This window comes from Muntiacus reevesi, chromosome 1, assembly GCF_963930625.1.
Source record: "Muntiacus reevesi chromosome 1, mMunRee1.1, whole genome shotgun sequence".
Taxonomy (NCBI): Eukaryota; Metazoa; Chordata; class Mammalia; order Artiodactyla; family Cervidae; genus Muntiacus; species Muntiacus reevesi.
In genome coordinates this window covers 90609565-90626030 of record NC_089249.1, presented here as the reverse complement: position 1 = coordinate 90626030, position 16466 = coordinate 90609565, and the positions used below count along the sequence as shown (strand labels likewise).

The 16466-nt window shown below is 35.7% G+C and overlaps 1 protein-coding gene across 2 annotated transcripts in view; it reads left to right on the top strand.

The window, feature by feature from the left end:
• Positions 1–16466, top strand: part of SYCP1 (synaptonemal complex protein 1) — a 135665-nt gene that overhangs the window by 60812 nt on the left and 58387 nt on the right. For both annotated transcript variants that reach the window (XM_065927227.1, XM_065927220.1), the window contains exons 16-19: positions 6666–6770; positions 7652–7755; positions 9433–9550; positions 10362–10432. In XM_065927227.1, the coding sequence (XP_065783299.1) occupies positions 6666–6770; positions 7652–7755; positions 9433–9550; positions 10362–10432 (398 nt within the window). The remainder of the gene's footprint in view (positions 1–6665; positions 6771–7651; positions 7756–9432; positions 9551–10361; positions 10433–16466) is intronic.

The window sequence follows — 16466 nt, the reverse complement described above, 5'->3', positions numbered from 1 at the left end:
ATGGACAGAGGACCCTGGTGGGCTACAGTCTATGGGATTTCAAAGAGTTGGACGTGACTGAACGACTAACACACACACACACACACACACATGAATTGTGAACTTTTTTGTTTTAGTTCTGTAAAAAATGCCATTGGTAATTTGATAGAGATTGCATTGACTCTGTAGACTGCTTTGGATAGTATAGTTATTTTCAAAATATTGGTTCTTGGAATCCAGGAGCATGATAGATCTCTCCATTAGTTTGTGTGGTCTTTGATTTCTTTCATCAGTGATTTATAATTCTACATACAGGTCCTTTGTCTCCTGAAATAGGCTTATTCCTAGGTATTTCACTCTTTTTGTTGCAGTGGTGAGTGGGATTGATTCCTTAATTTCTCTGTTGATTTTTCATTGTTAGTGTATAGGAATGCAAGAAATTTCTGTGTATTGATTTTGTATCCTGTGACTTTACTAAATTCATTGATTAGCTTTAGTATTTTTCTGGTGATATCTTTAGGGTTTTCTATGTATAGTAACATATTTTCTGCAAGCAGTGTTTTACTTCTTTTTTTGGCTGGGATTCCTTTTATTTCTTCTCTGATTTCCATGGCTGGGACTTCCAAAAGTATGTTGAATTATAGTGGCGAGGGTGGGCACCCTTGTTTTATTCTTGATGTTAGAGAAAATGTTTTCAGTTTTTCACCTTTGAAAATAATGTTTGCCATGGATTTCTCACTTTTTTCCTTGAGGAGTCTGTCAATTTTATTTGTCTTCTCAAAGAATCAGCTTTTTGTTTTATTGATTTCTGCTATTGTTTTCTTCACTTCTTTTACTTTTATTTTTGCTCTGATCTTTATGATTTCTTTCTTTCTACTAACTTTGGAGTTTTGTTCTTTTTCTGGTTGCTTTAGGTGTAAGGTTAGGTTATTTAATGTTTTACTCATTTCTTGTGGTAGGCTTTTATAACTTCCCTCTTGGAACTGCTTTTTGCTGCTTCTCATAAGTTTTGGTTTGTTGTGTTTTCATTTCATTTGTTTCTAGATATTGACTTCCTCTTTGATTTCTTCAGTGACCTTTTGGTTATTTAGAAGCATATTGTTTAGCCTCCACGTATGTGTTTTTTCCATTTTTTTCCCATTAATATGTAATCTCATAGCTTTGTGGTCAGAAAAGATGCCAGATACAATTTCATTTTTCTTAATTTTATTGAGGCTTGATTTGTGACACATGATGTGATCTATCCTGGGTAATGTTCCATGTGCACTTGAGAAGAAAGTGTATTCTGCTGCATTTGGATAGAATGTCCTGTAGATATCAGTTAGGCCCATCTATGTGCAGATATGTGTGTCTGCCTACAGTGCGGAAGACTCGGATTCGATCCCTGGGTCGGGAAGATCCTCTAGAGAAGGAAATGGCAACCCACTCCAATATTCTTGCCTGGAAAATCCCATGGACTGAGGATCCTGGTAGGCTACAGTTCATGGGGTCGCCAAGAGTCAAACATGACTGAGCGACTTCATTTCACATGTACAGATGACACTATCCTTGTGGTAGAAAGGGAAGAGGAACTAAAGAGCCTCTTGATGAAGTGAAAGAAGAGAGTAAAAAAGCTGGCTTGAAATTCAACATTCAGAAAGCTAAGATCATGACATTCAGTCCCACCACTTCATGGTAAATAGATGGGGAAACAATAGAAACAGTGGCTGACTTTATTTTTCTGGGCTCCAAAATCACTGTAGATGGTGACTGCAGCCATGAAATTAAAAGACACTTACTTCTTGGAAGAAAAGTAATGACCAAACTAGTTCAGTTCAGTCACTCAGTCGTGTCTGACTCTTTGCCACTGCATGAATCACAGCACACCAGGCCTTCCTGTTCATTACCAACTCCCTGAGTTTACTCAAACTCATGTCCATCGAGTCGGTGATGCCATCCAGCCATCTCATCCTCTGTCGTCCACTTCTCCTCCTGCCCCCAATCCCTCCCAGCATCAGGATCTTTTCCAATGAGTCAACTCTTTGCATGAGGTGGCCAAAGTATTGGAGTTTCAGCTTCAGCATCAATCCTTCCAATGAACACCCAGGACTGATCTCCTTTAGGATGGACTGGTTTGATCTCCTTGCAGTCCAAGGGACTCTCAAGATTCTTCTCCAACACCACAGTTCAAACGCATTAATTCTTCAGTGCTACTGTGTTGGGTACATAAATATTTACTATTGCTGTGTTTCCTTCTTGGATTGATCCCTTGATCAATATGTAGTCTCCTTCCTTATCTCTTGTAATATTCTTTATTTTAAAGTCTATTTTATTTGATATGAGAATTGGTATTCCACCTTTCTTTTGATTTCCATTTTCATGGAATATCTTTTTCCATCCTCTCATTTTCAATCTGTATGCGTCTCTAGGTCTGAAGTGGTTTGCTTGTAGATAGTATATATATGGGTCTCATTTTTGTATCCATCCATCCAGTCTGTGTCTTTTGGTTGGATCGTTTAATCCATTTGTGTTTAAAGGACTCACTGATATATATATACACATATATATTCCTATTGGCATTTTCTGAATTGTTTTGGGTTTGTTTTTTGTCTTGTGTTTCCTGCCTATGGAGGTCCCTACGCTAAAGCATTTATTTTACAGCTGGTTTGGTGGTGCTAAATCCTCTTAACTTTTGCATGTCTATAAAGCTTTTGATTTCTGTATCAATTTTGAACGAGATCCTTGATGGGTAGAGTAATCTTGGTTGTAAATTTTTCTCTTTCATTACTTTAAATATATCCTGTCATTCCCTTCTGACATGTAGAGTTTCTGCTGAAAGACTGGCTGTTAACTATATATGGTTTGCCTTGTATATTACTCCATTGCTTTTCCTTTGTGAAAGGTCGGGTGTGTTGAGTCCTGCCCTGAAAAAGTGCCGCAGACAGGTTCCGGAGGCTGGCTAAACTTCCGGGGACCGACCCCCCCCCCCCCTGCAGCCTGGTACTACCAGGAACGGACACAGAGCCCTTGGACACCCACCGCCGCTGTAGCCCGCGCTTTCTTCCTTATATAGAAGGACCTGACCTGGACGCCTGGCCTTGATATAAAACCTCTCCCCACCTCTCCTTCCTCGCAGACTCCCTTTGTCTCCTCACTCACCCGCCCCTCCCCGGGAGTTCTGCCCGAGAGCGACCGCCCAATAAAGGCCTTCACCACTGGTCCTTAGAGGTGGCTCTTTCTTCCCGCGGCGTTTTCTAACACTTAGCTGCTTTTAATATTTTTTCTTGTGTTTAATTATTATTAGTTTAATATGTATCTTGGTGTGTTTCTCCTGTAAGGGACTTCCTGTGCTTCTTGGATTTGATTCACTATTTCCTTTCCCATGTTAGGGAAGTTTTCAACTATAATCTCTTCAAAAATTTTCTCAGACCCTTTCTTTTTCTCTTCTTCTTCTGGAACACCTATAATTCAAATATTGGTGCATTTAGTATTGTCCCAGAGGTCTCTGAGACTATCCTCAGTTCTTTTGACTCTTTTATCTTTATTTTGCTCTCCAGCAGTCATGTCCACTATTATCTTCTTCCTGTTTTTCTGCTATTGCTTTCTTCTAGAGTATTTTTAACGTCAGTAATTGTGTTGTTTGTCACTGTTTGTTTACTCTTTATTTCCTGTAGGTCCTTTTTAAGTGTGTTAAGTGATTCTTGCATTTTTTCCATTCTAATTTTGAGATTTTGGATCATCTTTACTATCATTACCCTGAATTCTTTTTCAGTTAGTGTGCCTATTTATCTTCATTTATTTGATTTTGTTGGTTTTTACCTTGTTCCTTCATTTGCATAATACTTCTCTGTCTTTTCATTTTATCTGACTAACTGTGTTTGAAGTCTCCTTTCCCCAGGCTACAGAGTTGTAGTTCCTCTTATTTTTAGTTTCTGTCCTCAGTAGATGACTTTGGCCCAGTGGTTTGTGTAGGTTTTGTGTTGGTAGGGACTTGTGCCTGCATTATGGTGGAAAAAGTGAGTTTTTTTTCCCTCTTACGGGTAAGGCTGTGTGAGGTGGTGTTTTGGAGTTTCTTTGGGAAGCCTGTCTGCTGGTGATTGATTTGTGATCTTGTCTTGCTTGTTACTTGGGTAAGGTATTCTGTGCTAGGTACTGCTGGTAGTTGGGTGGTGCCAGGTCTTGGATACAGGTGAAGGCCTTGGTGGAAGTTCTCACTAATTAATAATACTCCTTGGGGTGAGGAGTTCTCTGGCAATCCAGTGTCCTGTACTCATTGCTCCCAGCCCAGAGAGTCAGGCCCAGTTTCTGACTGAGGAAGGAAGATCCCACAAGCTGTTGTTATGGTAATGAATGAGATTAAAACAAGCACACAAAAACAGGAAAAGCAAGAAACAAAAAATGAACTCCAGACAAATGGTAAATGTAATACCAGATAAATAGTAACGATAAAAAGTAACATACACCCCCACACACATATACACACAAACAAAACCAAAACAGTCCAAAGAAAACAAGATACAAGAGAGTGGCCTGGCTAGCAAGGGAAACCAAAAGTAATAATAACCAATTAGAAACAAAACTAACTAAAACAGAAAACAAGTGCAAAGCAAAGTGCCAACTGAGGAATAAAGCAAAGAAAGCAAAGCAAAGTAACAAACATGGTGGAAAAAAAGAATGAAAAAAAAAAAAGAAAAAAAAGTTAAATAGAAGTATATAAAAATGTTTATATATATTTAAGAATAGCTACAGGAAAAGAAAAATAAGAAAAACAAACAACTTCCTCCAGAAGCAACCAGACAACTGCTCAGAGCCAACACAGAGGTAGAAGTATATAAAGGAAATAAAAAGTATGATTAAAAAAAGTTCTCAAACGCTTAAATAGGGGTAATAATAATAAAAACAACAACCACAGCAACAGAGGGAAAAAACGAAAAAAATCCAGAAGCAACTACAGAAGAAATCAAAATACAAGAATAATAATAAATGTTTTTCTCGGGTCTCAGCTGTCAGCGCCTTTTTCCCCACTGTGAGTCACAGTCCACTTCCACCTCCAATACTAGGGGAGGGACTGGTCTGTGGACCTGCTGTGGGGACGACTCAGTCTCTTATCTGGCCCTACTCCTGCATGTTCTTGCCTCCAATGTCCACAGCTGCCAGAGCTAGGGCATTTTCTTTTGTGGGAACACTCATTGTCACAGAGTCTACCGAATTGATTGTATGGATTTGATCTGCTGCTTGTATAGCTGGTAGAAAGGTTTTTGATTCTTTCTTTAGCCATTCCATTCCTGGAGCTCAATTGTGGTTTTATCCCTACCACTGCATATGGGTCATCCACAAGAATTTGCTCCTGAGGGTGCACTGGAGGATTTGATTCTGTGCTAGTGTGGACTGGGTGTGTAGGTGGTGCAGCTGTTTGGATTACAGGGACCCTGGTGATGCCAGGTATGCAGGGAAATCTGGTCACTACAGGCACAGGAGATATGACACTATTAGGGTTTTTTCTAGCCTATGGTATCTCTGCCCCAGTGGGGATCAAGCATGGAGATGGCACAGCTACTTGGATTGCAGGGACCCTGGCGGTGCCAGGTGTGCAGGGAAGATGGTGACTATGGGCAGAGGTGATACAGCATTTTAGGATATTTTTTTTGTCTCTGGCTGCTTTGCCTCTAGTAAGGATCAAACTTGCTTGGAGCGTGGGGACCTTCATGATGCCATGTGGCTAGGGATGCCAGCAGCCAAGGTTCAGGAGATATAGTACTATTATTAATAGAATCTTTTTCTAACCTTTGGCAGGTGGACTTTCAAAGGGCCTCCCTGGCTGGTCCTTGTCTATTGTTTGACATATCAGGCACTCAAAGGGCCACCCTCTCTGGGCTCTTTCTCTAATGGTCAGGTGCTGGCACTTGCATGTGGGGAGAGAGGCTACAGTGATGGCTTCACCCTCTGCCATCAGAGGTTTGCTCCTGCTTCCTGGTTTTGCTCCAAAGGTATTCCACACTCTGATCTCCTCCCTCCTGTCCCTTTGGGCCATCTCCCCACAGTCAACAGCAGTCCTCACCCTGGGATTGCTCTCTTATCATAGGCTCCAGCTCCCAGCCACCATACATTCTGGTTGGACTTGCATTCTTGTCTGGGCTATGTAAGGCTGCAGCATGGATTGTTTGTGTGGTTCTCACTCCTTTCAGACTATCACAGATCAGCTGCTTCACTCTCCAACAGCCTCAATTGCCCCTGTGTGAGGTCCTCACCCCTGTTTCACCCCCCCACTCTGTGGGTGCAGGTCTGGTCCTGCTCACTCTCCTCTTTTTCCCTTTTCTTCCTTCATCCTGTTGATTTTTACATTTTTACATGGTTCCGGTGGTCATGGACTCCTGCCAGTTTCAGCTGGTACATTGCAAGGTCTTCTGCATCTGAAGAGGTATTCCTGATGCATCTTTGAGGAGAGATGCATTCTACGTTTGACTACTTCTCTGCCCCCTGTCTTTCTGTCTGAGTCTTTTTAAACAAAAATTTACAGGACTCTGTCCATTAAACCCTCTGTCATCATATTTAGTTTTGGAATTTACTTAATGACTTGTTTACTCTTTTTAAAAAATTTTAACCAAAGAGAAAGTCATAATTCTCTTCACAACTATATTTGAGAAGTTTGATTATTTTGAATGTGTATGTGCTTTGGTTATCATGATTTGTTAATGTTCTTAAAATAGGCAGAAAACCAAAAGGTTTTAGATGAGAAGAAGCAATTTGAGAAGATTGCTGAAGAATTAAAAGGAGCAGAACAAGAACTAACTGGGCTTCTCCAAACTAGAGAGGTTTGTTTAAAAAGGATACTTTTTTTTTCTTTCAAGGGTTTTGTTAGAAGGGTTCAAATTTACATTGTAGATTATATGGCTGTTAGATTTGCACAGGATTGCTTCACAAAATTCCTCTTGAACATGTGTTTCTGCTGTATTTATTGTGCTAACAATTGATTTAAAACAGAGAACCTCCATATTATAATGAGGCAGAGAAATGTCAGCGTTTAAGATATCAATAATATAAGCATGGCTTATAACAATACATTTCTTGATGCCTTGTAAGTATTTATTACTTGATACTTTTAATTTTAGCTTTTATTAACCTCTTAGTTTAAAATTAATTGATACTTTTAATCTTAGTATTTATTAAGTTCTTAGTTTATAGTTCTCATGTTATAGTTTTAGAATGTCTTTTATTTTTAAGAAGTGTTTTCCGTCTATTACAGTATTAACATTGTAATTGTCTTTCTAGCATAATAAGAGTAGCTTACTTTTCTGATATTGCCTGATTTCATTAACTAATATATTTTTTTCTTAATAATGTGATATTTTAGTTGAAATTGATTACTTGATAGTATAAAACAGACAACAGTATTTTATAATATGTAAGTATAATTTTACTGGTTGAGCTTCAGAATATGAAAATGAAATTTACTTTTAGTACTGCATTTGTCATTGCTCATTGTATTAGATTAATACACTGTATTAAATTTAATGCTCACTAAATGGCATTAAATCAATTTAAATTTAGAAATTTTGGCATATTTTTTTTACCAAGTATATAACTTGGTATATAACTTTACCAAGTATATAACTTGCTTACATAGAGTGACCATACTTCTTAAGTGAGAAAATTGTAAAAGCATTTGCTGTGATAATATGTGTTTATTTTCCAGAAAAAAGTACATGATTTGGAAATACAGTTAACTGCCATTGCAACAAGTGAACAGCATTATTCAAATCAGGTTAAAGAGCTGAAAACTGAGCTTGAAAATGAGAAGTATGTTTTCTATCTATAAAGTAGTTTTTGTGTTCAATTCCTAAACTTTCTGTAGTATTATAAAATATTAACTACTTTTCACTATAGTTAATACTAAATTAGTAAACTATGTATAATGCTTTTTTGAATAGGCTTAAAGTTTCATTTTATTTCTGATTAAAGATCAAAATAATTTATCAATTTCATTGTTAAAGAAACTACGTATTATTGACGTAAGAAGAGTATATCACAAACTTGAGAACTATATTAGAAGAGTGATTTTTTTTTGGAGATTATTTAGTTTCTTATAAAAATAATCATTTGTAGTTCTAGCTGTAGTTTTTTTGGTGGTTTTACTAAATTACTTTGTAGGTTTGAATTGATGAAATGACAGAAATATAAGTTCATTTCTTATATTGTCCAAGCATATAATATTTAGTTGCTTCACCTACTTACTAAATTTAATTCCTAGAGAAAATAGGAGGAAATAATTGTTATGTTGTCACTTAGGAAGAACTAAATTCAAGGAGGCAGTCTAGTGGAGAGCATAATTTTTGTGTTCTGGTTGCTTTTCAGCTCTAGATAAAAATAAGAAATAAATAATTTACTCAGCATCTTGTCACTTCTCTTTCAGCTTCCATTCCCAGCTTCTGGTACCTTTTCAACAGTACTTTTGTAGGGGCTCTGGGTAAAATTCATCTATTAAACCAAAGTTCTTTTTAATGAATTAACTGATTAATATAAATTTGTGTTATCCTTGGTATATTTGCTCTTTCAACTTTTCATTTTTTAATTAAAACACTTTGATGAGTTTCCAGCGTTAGTAAGTAGGAGATATAGGTGCTTCTGAAGTCATTCCATGAGCCACACACTTCCCTTCCCTCATTTAAAATTGATCCTGGCTGGAACTAGTAACAGCAGTAATCTCTTTTCTGATGCAGAATATTTAAGACCTTGTAAGAGCAGTTTAAGTGTTGTGCATATGCATAAATTTTATTTATTTTAATGAAAACATTAATATTAATTTAAATGAGTTTAGTAATATTTAATTAAATCATTAATGTCTCATGTAATACTTAAATCATCAGAAATTTGAAATAGTTTCTAAGAGACAGCCTGCTAGAAAGAAAATATTATATGTAAAAAATAATATGCTTTTCAAAATTTGTGGAAAGATGAAGGGGGAAGCATTATGGGAAATATGCTAGGAAATATATGACATCTCAAAAAACTTATTATAGAAAAATTTCAAATACATACATTGTTAAAAGAGGGAATAATGTAATGAACCAGCACATACTTACCGTGCATGCATGTGTGTGTGCTTGCTAAGTCACCTCAGTTGTGTCTGACTCTGCGACCGTTATGGACTGTAGCCTGCCAGGCTCCTCTATCCATGGGATTCTCCAGGCAAGAATACTGGAGTGGGGTGCCATGCCCTCCTTTAAGGGATCTCGATCAAACCCATGTCTCTTACGTCTCCTACACTGACGGGCGGGTTCTTTACCACTAGCATCACTTAGGAAGCCCATATACCTATCACTCAGCCTCAAAAATTCTTTACTAAAAGCCAGTCTTGTTTCATTTGTAGCCCCAGCCATTCCTTTCTTTCCCCTAAGATTATTTTGGATAAAATTCTATATTACATAATTTTATGTGTAAATATTTTGATATGATTTTTTTTTTTTTAAAAAATAGGCTGAAGAAAACTGAACTAACTGCAAGCTGCAACAGGCTTTCACTGGAAAACAAAGCACTAGCACAAGAAACAAGTGATATGGCCCTAGAACTCAAGAAACAACAAGAAGACATTAATGTGAGTTGAAAAAGGAAGTATCAGTGACAGTTTTCTTACTGTAAAATTAGGGGCTTAGAAGAGATTACCACTGAAGATTCTTTCAGCTTTAAAAGTCTGATTATCTTAGATTATCTGATTATCTTTTTCTTCTAAATACTTTGTTTTAGAAGAAAAATATGCATATTGGTCCTCAATGGTAATAAAAGGCAACAGAAGATGGATGCTCCCTATTGATAAAGTTATTCTAATTTGAAGCATCAAGATTTTTATGAAGTGTTTTAATAAAGTATTCAAGTATTTGTTAGCAAATAATATAAGACACTGTGGAACATACAGTGATAAATAAAATATCATCCTCCCTCTTTAGGAGTTTATGACTCAATAAAAAAGTGCTTAAAATATATGTATTGTTTTGGACACAAAGTGCTATCAGAGTTCACAGGATTACCTCTACTTAGGGGAAAGAGAAGCCTTCAGAAGAATATAGCATTAAGTTTTGCCTTAAAAAATGAGTACTTATGAGCTCAGTAGGTGCAATGAGTGGAAAAGCATTCCTTAAAGCCATAACATGTACAGAGGACACAAGTCTCGAAGTATCAGTGGGAAACAGCAAGTAAGACTTATTTTTTTAGCTAGTATTAGTATATAGGTATTATTAGGAGAAGAGAGTAAGACTGGAAAAGTTGTGTGGCACTATACAAGTTAAATAGCCCATTTCTTGTTTTATTTATAACTAAATGAATTTTAAGATAAAGATCTTAAATGTTAGTTTCAATTTTATTTCTGTTGAAGTAAAATAATTAATATAAACAACACATTATTTCTTTAGAATAGCAAAAGGCAAGAAGAAAGGATGTTGAAACAAATAGAACATCTGGGAGAGACAGAAACACAATTAAGGCAAGACTAATGCATTGGCCTTTTTGACTAGTCAAAAATAGTATTTCTTTTTTATTAACTTGTAGTTAATTTAGATTAATCATATGTTTAATATAGAATAAAGTAAAAAATTAGACTTAAATTACTGTTTTGGAATCCTGCTTAAAAATAAAATTGTAATAATACCTATTTTATATTTAGTTTGAAATAATGATATTAGATACAGAAATTAATTTGAAAGTATCATAAATTTCCTAATAATTAATTTTATAAAGTACACTAATCATATGTCAGAACATTTAGAAAGGATATTTTAAAAATCTAATATTATTTTAAGTATTTTCTGTTTTTCTTGATGTTTTCACAATCATCTACTTTAGTACCTGTATGCCAGTCAGTCAAATGGATATAGCATTATTTTAATTTGGATATTTACATTTTTCAGTTTTTCACTTTCATAAATAATACTGTAGTAAACATTTTGGCACATATAGATTTTTTCTTAAAGTATGAATTTCAAGTGTGAATTTATGAGTAATTTATTTCAATTACTTTTGATAGACAAATGATTTCTAATTGGTTCTATCACTTGTAAAGTATGCAATACAACCATTATTTTATGAAAATGCTGGTTATAAAAACTTTTAATTACTTTTGGTTGTTATCATCTATTTGATGATATAATAGAAACTATTTACAGATCTTAGGATTTATAATTTTCATATTTTGGGTAAACTTTGGAATTTTTTATGTGTGCTTACTAGAGTTTCTTTTTTCAAAATTGCTTATATCTATTGCCTACTAATATTTTGAGATCTTGATTGTTTTCTTACTGATTTAGTTAAGCTTTTAAAAACATATTAATCCTTATCTTGTTTTATTTACAGCACATATTTTCCCTAACCTGTTGTTTTCCTTTTACTGTGGGTAATTATTTTGTCATACAAAATTTAAAAAAACATTTTTTTCTTAAATCTAAATTGCCTTCTTTTTGAAATTTTTCCCATTGCTTTTATTAATTTATAAATTTATAAATGAACTTAGAAGTTTATTTTTTCCTGCCTGCAATCAATATTAATTTTTTTAGTTATTTAAAAAAATTGATATATTGATATTTAGTTTACCTTTCTCTTTTTCAAATAATAAATTAATAAAATAATCTCAAATAATAAAATCATTTCAAGTATCAATTTACTATTTTTTTTCATTTATTTTTATTAGTTGGAGGCTAATTACTTTACAGTATTGTAGTGGTTTTTGCCATACATTGACATGAATCAGCCATGGATTTACATGTATTCCCCATCCCAATCCCCCCTCCCACCTCCCTCTCCACCCGATTCATCTGGGTCTTCCCAGTGCACCAGGCCCGAGCACCCGTCTCATGCATCCAAGCCTGGGCTGGTGATCTGTTTCACCCTAGATAATATACATGTTTCAATGCTGTTCTCTCACAACATCCCACCCTCGCCTTCTCCCACAGAGTCCCAAAGTCTGTTCTGTACATCTGTGTCTCTTTTTCTGTTTTGCATATAGGGTTATCGTTACCATCTTTCTAAATTCCATATATATGCGTTAGTATACTGTATTGGTCTTTCTCTTTCTGGCTTACTTCACTTTGTATAATGGGCTCCAGTTTCATCCATCTCATTAGAACTGATTCAAGTGAATTCTTTTTAATGGTAATATTAAATATTAGTAATTAGTAATGAGTAAAAAAAAAAGTAATATTCCATGGTGGATATGTAACACAGCTTCCTTAGCCATTCGTCTGCTGATGGGCATCTAGGTTGCTTCCATGTCCTAGCTATTATAAGCAGTGCTGCGATGAACATTGGGGTGCACGTGTCTCTTTCAGATCTGGTTTCCTCGGTGTGTATGCTCAGCAGTGGGATTGCTGGGTCATATGGCAGTTCTATTTCCAGTTTGTTAAGAAATCTCCACACTGTTCTCCATAGTGGCTGTACTAGTTTGCATTCCCACCAACAGTGTAAGAGGGTTCCTTTTTCTCCACACCCTCTCCAGCATTTATTGCTTGTAGACTTTTGGATAGCAGTCATTCTGACTGGCATATAATGGTACCTCATTGTGGTTTTGATTTGCATTTCTCTGATAATGAGTGATGTGGAGCATCTTTTCATGTGTTTGTTAGCCATCTGTATGTCTTCTTTGGAGAAATGTCTGTTTAGTTCTTTGGCCCATCTTTGATTGGGTCATTTATTTTTCTGAAATTGAGCTTCAGGAGTTGCTTGTATATTTTTGAGATCAATCCTTTGTCTGTTGCTTCGTTTGCTATTATTTTCTCCCATTCTGAAGGCTGTCTTTTCACCTTGCTTATAGTTTCCTTTGTTGTGCAAAAACTATTAAGCTTCATTAGGTCCCATTTGTTTATTTTTGCTTTTATTTCCAATATTCTGGGAGGTCGGTCACAGACGATCTTGCTGTGATTTATGTCGGAGAGTGTTTTGCCTATGTTCTCCTCTAGGAGTTTTATAGTTTCTGGTCTTACATTTAGATCTTTAATCCATTTTGAGTTTATTTTTGTGTATGGTGTTAGAAAGTGTTCTAGTTTCATTCTTTTACAAGTGGTTGACCAGTTTTCCCAGCACCACTCGTTAAAGAGGTTGTCTTTTTTCCATTGTATATCCTTGCCTTCATTGTCGAAGATAAGGTGTCCATAGGTTCGTGGATTTATCTCTGGGCTTTCTATTCTGTTCCACTGATCTATATTTCTGTCTTTGTGCCAGTACCATACTGTCTTGATGACTGTGGCTTTGTAGTAGAGCCTGAAGTCAGGCAGGTTGATTCCTCCAGTTCCATTCTTCTTTCTCAAGATTACTTTGGCTATTCGAGGTTTTTTGTATTTCCATACAAATTGTGAAATTATTTGTTCTAGTTCTGTGAACAATACCATTGGTAGCTTGATAGGGATTGCATTGAATCTATAGATTGCTTTGGGTAGTATAGCCAGAAAATTGCAGAAGAAGGTAAACTTCCAAACTCATTCTATGAGGCCACCATCACCCTAATTCCAAAACCAGACAAAGATGCTACAAACAAAGAAAACTACAGGCCAATATCACTGGAGAACATAGATGCAAAAATCCTTAACAAAATTCTAGCAAGCAGAATCCAACAACATATTAAAAAGATCATACATCATGACCAAGTGGGCTTTATCCCAGGAATGCAAGGATTCTTTAATATCCACAAATCAATCAATGTAATACACCACATTAACAAATTGAAAGATTAAGACCATATGATTATCTCAATAGATGCAGAAAAAGCCTTTGACAAAATTCAACACTCATTTATGATTAAAACTCTCCAGAAAGCAGGAATAGAAGGAACATACCTCAACATAATAAAAGCTATATATGACAAACCCACAGCAAGCATTACCCTCAATGGTGAAAAATTGAAAGTATTTCCCCTAAAATCAGGAACAAGATAAGGGTGCCCACTCTCACCACTACTATTCAACATAGTGTTGGAAGTTTTGGCCACAGCAATCAGAGCAGAAAAAGAAGTAAAAGGAATCCAGGTAGGAAAAGAAGAAGTGAAACTCTTGCTGTTTGCAGGTGACATGATCCTCTACATAGAAAACCCTAAAGACTCTACCAGAAAATTACTAGAGCTAATCAACGAATATAGTAAAGTTGCAGGATATAAAATTAGCACACAGAAATCTCTTGCATTCCTATACACTAACAATGAGAAAACAGAAAGAGAAATGAAGGAAACAATACCATTCACCATTGCAACAAAAAGAATAAAATACTTAGGAGTATATCTACCTAATGAGACAAAAGACCTATACATAGAAAACTATAAAGCACTGGTGAAAGAAATCAAAGAGGACACAAACAGATGGAGAAACATACTGTGTTCATGGATTGGAAAAATCAATATTGTCAAAATGGCTATACTACTCAATTTTCTTTTAACACTACTGTAGATCTATGACCTGCTTTTTAATATGCAACATTTTCATGTTTATTATTTTCTAAATCACCTGTTTTTTTACTTTCATTTGCAAATTTAATGATGTGATAATCTTTCCCAAATTTACAAATGTGCAATATATTTATAGCATTACCTTCAGAGAGGTTCAGTTCAAAGATATACATATAGTGCAAGGTGATAATTATTTGTAAAAATATGAGATGAGTGAACAAGACACACAAGGCAATGTTTCTACAAATAGTACCAACTACAGGAGTGCAGGAGAAAAGATATATTCTTTTAATAAACTACTGAATGTTAATTTTTTTCATCTGTTTGTAAAAAAAAAATGTGCAAAAGTGTGTTTCTAATTATTCCCTAAATAGCCAGCACAGCTATGCTTCTGAGTCTTATCTAACAAAATCTGCAGTGTCTTTAATATCTTCTGTAGCCTGTAGTTGCACTGTAGCCTGGAGTTGAGCCTTTTTTTCAAGAAACCTTAGCAGCCTTCACCTTTGGTTCATTTTCCATCTCGGAATACAATGGATTTTCAAAGCTGACATTTTGTTTTGGTTTTTGTCTGAAGGTATTCCATTTTGTTGGCTGAGTTTCATCAGGACTTGAGGGACCTGGCTTTGTTTCTGAACCCTCTTCAGCAGGGTTAATAGGACTTCCATAGTTTTTGTTATACATCATTCCAGATTCAGTTACCGCGGCTGTTGTTGGCTGAGCCACTGTGATAGTAGTGTCCTTGAAGGCGTACGTTGGGTTCTCAAATATTATGGGTGGCTTCCTGAAGTCTGTGGCAAAATGTTCTCTTATTGCCAGTGATCTGTCAAGAGTAGACTCAGGCCCAAAACCGGTTTCTCCAATATTCATGTTCACATCACCCGCTGATCTGAAGGTCATCCCATTTCCATTTTCAGAGGATTTAAAACTGCTTAAGCTTGACAGCTTGGACAGGGAAGACAAAAGAGAGCTGGTTTTCTGATAGTGGAAAAGTCCTCAAGTGGCTAAAGCAGCAATTATGATGATCAGGATGATTGTCAACAGCACGGACGCTGTTAGTCCCTGGAGGAAGGAACACCTTGTGAAAGTCCCGTTCCACAATATTCTCCCATGTAACCACTAGAACACTTGCATTTCCACATAGCCACTAGAACGCTTGCATTTAGGAAGGTTATTCTCATCAAAATAGCTGCTTCCTCCATTCATACACCTGCATGGAGGGGGCATAGTGACACCACTTACAGTGGACCCTGAAACATCTACTAAAGGGTCCCAAGCTTCAGCAATCCACTGATCAATAAACAGACACACAGATATAGATCTATAGATGCTTGATAGACAGCTGATAGGAGATCTTATTTTTTAAAACCTTCAAAATTACCCTTGCTAAAGATTGTAATATTGCAAATACTCCCCTGGTAGCTCTGGGATAGAGTTTTATATTTCCAGTTTCCTTTTAATCCATTAGTAATTTAGATGATTTCCAAATATCTGGGGACTCTTGCTTGTAATTATATGCTGATGTATTAAGTTTTGATTTAGGTTTGATTAAAGAATGTGGTCATTAAAACTTAACTGTTGCAAATTATTTGATATTTACTTAGACCTAATATGTCTCCCTCATAGGACTGTTTGGGCATTACATGAGGAAATATGAATAAAGCATTGAGCACAGTGCCTGATACTTAACTGTTACTATTTTCCATATTTGGAAAGTCATCTTCTATTATGTTTCTAAGGATTACTTTTGTCTTTTATGCTTACTTTTCTTCTTCAGAAGATTACAGGTTAAATCTGTGATTAAGCCACTAAACATTTTGGGGATGAAAAGCAAATACATATTTAGAGAAAGGCTACTTTTTATCTAAAGAGAATTGAAATTATTTGGATAATATCTTTTTGTACATCTACCTACTCTATGGACTTACAGAACTCTAAATAAAAATATATTTAGGAAAAGTAAGAATATGCCAATTAAAGATTTAAAACTCAAAGAGTAAGTATCCTAGACTGTTTTTATGAGGCCAGTTATTCCACATGATTGATTACTATTCCATGCATTCACATTTGACCTAGTAACATATCAGCTATAATAATA